The sequence below is a fragment of the Triticum dicoccoides genome, chromosome 5A (genome assembly GCF_002162155.2).
Source record: "Triticum dicoccoides isolate Atlit2015 ecotype Zavitan chromosome 5A, WEW_v2.0, whole genome shotgun sequence".
Classification (NCBI taxonomy): Eukaryota; Viridiplantae; Streptophyta; class Magnoliopsida; order Poales; family Poaceae; genus Triticum; species Triticum dicoccoides.
In genome coordinates, this window is record NC_041388.1 from 371,119,459 (window position 1) to 371,125,612 (window position 6,154).

The 6,154-nt window shown below is 49.6% G+C and overlaps 1 protein-coding gene across 1 annotated transcript; it reads right to left on the minus strand.

The window, feature by feature from the left end:
- Positions 1-2,149: 2,149 nt before the first annotated feature.
- Positions 2,150-5,836, minus strand: LOC119301569 (keratin-associated protein 5-2-like). Its single transcript, XM_037578562.1, has 5 exons — positions 5,400-5,836; positions 4,203-4,261; positions 3,533-3,577; positions 3,410-3,454; positions 2,150-3,024 (listed from the first exon to the last, which is right to left on the minus strand). Exons 1-5 carry the CDS (start codon positions 5,529-5,531, stop codon positions 2,388-2,390), a joined length of 918 nt encoding a protein of 305 aa, XP_037434459.1. The 5' UTR covers positions 5,532-5,836; the 3' UTR covers positions 2,150-2,387.
- Between the last annotated feature and the right edge of the window lie 318 nt (positions 5,837-6,154).

Sequence of the window (6,154 nt, forward strand, 5' to 3'; positions counted from 1 at the left end):
TGCACATCACTATAAGCCTTGCAAGCATTGCAACTAAATGAGTTAGTTGTGGGATGATGTATTACGGAACGAGTAAAAAGACTTGCCGGTAACGAGATTGAACTAGGTATTGAGATACCGACGATCGAATCTCGGGCGAGTAACATACCGATGACAAAGGGAACAACGTATGTTGTTATGCGGTCTGGCCGATAAAGATCTTCGTAGAGTATGTAGGAGCCAATATGGGCATCCAGGTCCCGCTATTGGTTATTGACAAGAGAGGTGTCTCGGTCATGTCTACATAGTTCTCGAACCCGTAGGGTCCGCACGCTTAACGTTCGTTGACGATATAGTACTATGAGTTATGTATGTTGGTGACCGAATGTTGTTCGGAGTTTTGGATGAGATCACAGATATGACGAGGAACTCCGGAATGGTCCGAAAGTAAAGATTGATATGTGGATAGTAGTGTTTGATCTCCGAAAGGGTTCCGAAATTCACCGAAGGGGTTCCGGATGTTTTCCGAAATGTTTGGGCACGAGAACACTTTATCTGGGCCAAAGGGGAAAGCCCACAAGGCTTTTGGAAAGTGCAAAAGGAAGTTTTGCGGAGACCAGAGGCTAGATGCCAAGAACCCTGGCGTCTAGGGGGTAGACGCCGGGAACCCTGGCGCCTAGCCCTGGAGTCCTAGAAGGACTCTTGCCTTTCGGGTGAAACCGACTTTGAGGAGGCTTTTACTCCAAGTTTCGACCGCAGGGCTCAACATATAAATAGAGGGGTAGGGCTAGCACGAAAGACACATCAAGAAACACTAAGCCGTGTGCCGGCAACCCCATCCCCTCTAGTTTATCCTCCGTCATAGTTTTCGTAGTGCTTAGGCGAAGCCCTGCGGAGATTGTTCTTCACCAACACCGTCACCACGCCGTCGTGCTGCCGGAACTCATCTACTACTTCGCCCTTCTTGCTGGATCGAGAAGGCGAGGACGTCACCGAGCCGAACGTGTGCAGAACTCGAAGGTGCCGTGCTTTCGGTACTTGGATCGGTCGGACGTGAAGACGTACGACTACATCTACCGCGTTGATATAACGCTTCCACGAACGGTCTATGAGGGTACGTAGACAACACTCTCCCCTCTCGTTGCTATGCATCACCATGATCTTGCGTGTGTGTAGGATTTTTTTTGAAATTACTACGTTCCCCAACAGCTTCAACCTAGAGCGCAGAAAAAAATGCTACAGAGAGACGCCATGGCCATCGTCGAGGAAGAAAAGCCGGTTCCAGCGATTTCATGTAAACAGGTTGAAGCTTTTTAAATGTAGGGTTGAAGCTTTCATGTAAACGGTTGCAGCTTTTTTCATTTGGGCAAGAAAATCGATGGTTGAAGCTTTTTTCCACCATTGATGTTCGCTGCACAGGGTTGCACGAGTGATGGCCACCAATCATCACCATTAAGATAGATGTAGCAAAAACTCGCGGGTGGTAGCAGAAGACAATGACATTTGCAACCAAAAATCACCGTCGTTGTTGTCCCGGGTGCATCTCTGCCATGAATTGATGTAGCAAATTTCTTCGTCAGTTGTAGCAAAATCCAACGACAGTTGCAATAAAAATCGTTGTCCCGGTCATCTGCACGAACGACGGCCACCAATCATCACCATTAAAAATGGATGTAGCAAATAAACACGTTGGTCGTAGCAAAAGACAACGACAGTTGCAGCAAAAATCGTCGTCATCGCAGCAAGAAACGGATGCAACTTCGTCCGTTTGCAGTTGTAGCTCTTTTTCCCACCCCATAGCTTGAGCGGTTGGTGAAAATAGAGCTGACCGAGTAAACGTGACGGGCCTAAGACCAAGTGATGAGCCAAGAAAAGAAAACCAACATACAAACGTGGATCGGGAGATGCGGGAGCGCTGGATCAAGCGGCGTGCCGGTGCACCGTTTGTAAACGTTTCCCTTATCATTAACCATGATGAAAGTGATCATAATTAGTTTTAAAATTTCGCAAAAAAGTAAATTAAAACCAGGCTCTGCTCCTTTCCATTAAAAACTTAACGGAAATACATCAGTCGGAGAACAAGATCCAGAAAGGGAAAGGAAGAATGAGATGATCATGGTTAGTCGAATGAGGCCCTGAGCGTGGAAAATAACTTGATGCATCCCCCGAATAAAAAAAAACACTGTAAAATGCTTGACAATGTGCATCACCAATATATATAACTTGGCTACTGATACTAGAGCTACTTCACTCCGCCTTGTGATCCGGAGGTCAAGTTATTTCTTTACATGCGAGAAACACCCACCATATGTCAATCGCCCCGAACGGACCCAAACAAAGGCTTAAAACAGCAAGCACAAAGGCAACTACTACCAAAAGAGAAAGGCTTAAACACCATGTGGCCTAACTTAGCACAGGCACCCGCCAGCACAGCACCGGGCGCATCGGCATCCGTCTGTACAGTTTTTGCACGACCACACGCACCCGCAGGAGCACTCGGGGCACGACGGCTTCGGGCAGCTCAGGCACGACCCGCCGCTGCAGCAGCCCCCCTTGTCGCAGCACGACGACTGGCACCTGAAGCACGACGGCTGCCCCTTGCAGCAGGACGACTGGCAGTTGAAGCACCGCGCGCAGGAGCATTTGGGGAGCTTGAAGCAGCTGAGGCAGCCCCCTGTGCATCGAGGGCAGGAGCAGCCCGCGCAGCTGCAGCACTGCTCGCCGCAGCAGCTGCAGCTTGGCTTGCAGTCGCCGCAGCAGCCGCCGCCGGAACATGAGCCGCACTCCGGCTTGCACTCGCCGCAAGGGTTACAGCCGCCGCTGCAGCACTGTGGTTTGCTGCAGCTGCAGCTGCAGCAGTCGAAGCAGCCGCAGCTTGGTTTGCAGCATGGAGGGATCTTGAAGCAGCTGCAGCTGCAGCAGTTCGGGCTGCAGCATGAGCAGTTTGGCTCGCAGCATGAACAGTCAAAGCACCTTGGTCTTTTGCAAGTTGGTAGGCATTGGCAGGAGCAGCACAGCCATGAAGCACATATGCACAGTTTTGATCTGCAGGAAAAACATTTTCCGCCAATTTAATATCGCTGCTGCCAGAATCATAGTAGAGATAATTAATTGGAAAATGTTTGTGTACTCTACTGGAAGGAAGGTTACAAGTTTTGGGCAAATAACTATCATGCCACCTGAAAACAAGCATTCAGAACTACTACCTCCATTCCAAAATATAAGACATTTTGGTAGGCTAAAATGGCCTACCAAAACGTCATATATTTTGGTACGGAGGTAGTACAAATGAATATCTTTCATAGTGCTATTTGCTACTGCAATGTCATTTTCTCTTGGACAGATTCTATATTGCCAGCATGAATTATTATCAGAACTTGCATACTCTTGCCACTAAATGACTGGAAGCAATATAGGAGAGAAGAGATACCTGATCCACCAATAAAGACGGCAGGACCGGTGCTTCCTTTTGTTACTGCAAAAAAATGGTTTCATAAAAAAAACTATATACATGCTTAAAACAAATAGGATGTTTGAGTATAGAGGGCCTTACATTGGTATTAGTGGGTCTTGTTTTGTACCAACAAACTCATTTACCCTGAAAAGCATTGTGCACAGATATTAGCAGCACGTTTAAAAAATAGCTTGTAACAATAGACAAAGTAAAACTATTGTGCGAGCATATAGGCGACATGTATAAGAAATTAAAGGCTAGCTCTAGCCATGAACAAAGCAAGGAATTAGACTAGTGACTAGTCCAATGCTTTGCAAGAGAATTGTGTTTTGAGTTCACTCAAGCATTTACATCTCCATTTCAGCTATTTTAACTTAAAGAGCAATATTGTGTAACGATGGAACCCACGAAACGTCACTCCAAAATAAACTCGTATAATAAACGTTCTGATGCAAGTGGGTTTTGTTGGTGAGTACTACTGCTTTCAGAGCATGGCTTCCAAGTTTAGAATACGGAACAGATGAACAGAAATTTTACAGAGATCAAACTGAAACAGAAACTGTATGAAGGTACGACTTACAGACTAATCCATACATATGGCAACAACTTTGGATGTCAGACATGAAAACGCAATGCAGTTGATAAAGAAAACAGAAACAGGCACACTAGAGTAAATAAACATAAATTGCATCCTATACTTAACTAGTTGGAACAAAATTGAAGTGGAATACTAGTTTGCAATGCAGGGAGGATGATGGTGTATACATACTCTTTCAAGCAACCAGAACGTGAGACCGGTTGAGCCCCTTCAAGTAAATGTAGCTCGTCCTGCGAAACAGGGTTCATGTCAAAAGTCATCCACTGTAGGTAGTAGATCTTTCTCCATTTGATATGCATGAATGTGGTAAAATTACCAGAGAATTGGTCCTGTAAATATTATGTAGGACCTCATAGATGTTTTATAGATAATTCAAGAAGAGAGATTCACCGATAAAATGGAAAATGTGACTGACTAAAATTTAAAGCTTTCTTCTGTACAGTACCAGCAAATGGATGCTTAAAAGCAGCAACAATAGTCTGGACTGGACAGGACTAGCTCCTGCTTTAAACAAAGTTACTATGATTCTAAAGCAACCGCTATCACAAAGGCATAAAGAAGAAGGGAACCCCGTCACCTGAGCACCTTCGGAAATCTGCTCCTTGAAAGCAGAGCACCATGTGTTTTATAACAAAAAAAAAGGGCATTATTCTCTTCTCCCCCAAGGAAAAACACAAAATCTATCGCATAAAAGGCCCCAAAGCTGGATGGCAGCCCATCAACTCCAGCTTCGCACGGCGGAATAATGCGTGGCCACGGGCCGTGCCCAGGCTAGTCGTAGCAAGCAAGCAAGAACGGCGACACGACAGCGCTTCCATACATGCATGCGACTGACAGGGCCACTCTCATCACCATCACTGGCCACTGCCCATGCCTTCTTTTCCCGCAAGGAACCGGACCAAACACGACAAAGGTACATCCATGGCACACCCAAAGAGGGCAAACGCTTGTCCGGCCCCGGATTGTCTGCGCCGCGCACGCCGGGGTGCGCAACGCCGCCTCCCCCTCTCCCCTCCCCATTCGCAGCTCGAATCCCCAGGACACGGCCGAGATAAACAACCCTAACCACTAGCCTAGATGCAGGAGCAGCAGTAGATTAATACTACTAAAGAATTGAACGGCCTAGCCGTACCTACGCAGGGTAGAAAATAAACAAGGACGACGTGGCGTTCGTCGCCCTTGACACCAACGACCTGTGGGTCTACTAGTAGTAGATGAGCGAGCGACGGGCAAATCGGATCTTGTTTTTAAAAATGGGATCGGCAAAGTCAATGGAAGAGGGCGGAGCAATGGAGCAGTGAGCGGCGCGGCGGCCGAGGCGGTGGTCAGAGAGAGAGAGAGATTCAGAGAAACGCAGCCGTGGCTTACCTTGAGGAACGTGAGCTCGCGGTCAAGGATCTGCACCTCCAGCTGCAGGCGCCGGCGGCCGCACATGTCCGGGTACCTCGGCGGCGACCTGGGCTTGGGCGCCTCCAGCACCACCACCGCGCCCTCCCCCATGTCTCTTTGTCTCTCACACGCCCGGACCCGGAGGGCTTAGGCTTAGCCACCGGCCCGCATTAGGCGCCGGCGCCGGCACCGGGGCGGCAGCTAGCAGCAGGAGGCTCGGGGGAGCGGCGGTTGCGCGCTGGCCGGCGGTGATGCGAGGAATCTGAGCGGCGCAGGCGAGCGCGTGCGTGCGACGCGAGGGGATGGAGGCGGGGGCGTGGGCTGGGGAGGAGCGGAGCGGAGCAGAGCAGAGCAGGTGGTGGAAATGAAGGCGGAGGCGAGGAGTCCCTCCATATAGCTCGCGCTGCGCGGGCAATAATAGCAAAGCGAGGGAGGGAGCAGGGCGCGTGGGGTTTAGAGAGAGAGAGAGAGAGAGAGTGCCGCCGCAGGGCAGGGGTGGGGTGGGGTTTAATGAGAGAGAAAGAAAATCAAGGGCGGACGGACGGACGGATGGAGGCGACTGTGCGGGCCGGTTCGTGACTTGTGATGAGCCTCTGCGCTCGTCCGTGCCGTGCCGTGCCGGTGATGTGCCTTGGGTCCGCCCGCCCGGCCGGTAGGGGGGCAGGCCTGGGCGGCCAGGACCGTAATGCCACGGAAACCAATGCTACGTACGTTGGAGCGATGATTATGGAGCT

Excerpts from the sequence above, each read along its gene's own strand:
- LOC119301569 (XM_037578562.1), bottom strand. The coding sequence starts at position 5,531 with ATGGGGGAGGGCGCGGTGGTGGTGCTGGAGGCGCCCAAGCCCAGGTCG. Across the intron at positions 3,578-4,202 it reads CGTTCTGGTTGCTTGAAAGA|GGTAAATGAGTTTGTTGGTA; the intron begins GTATGTATACAC and ends AATGCTTTTCAG. Across the intron at positions 3,025-3,409 it reads CGTCTTTATTGGTGGATCAG|ATCAAAACTGTGCATATGTG; the intron begins GTATCTCTTCTC and ends TTTTTCCTGCAG.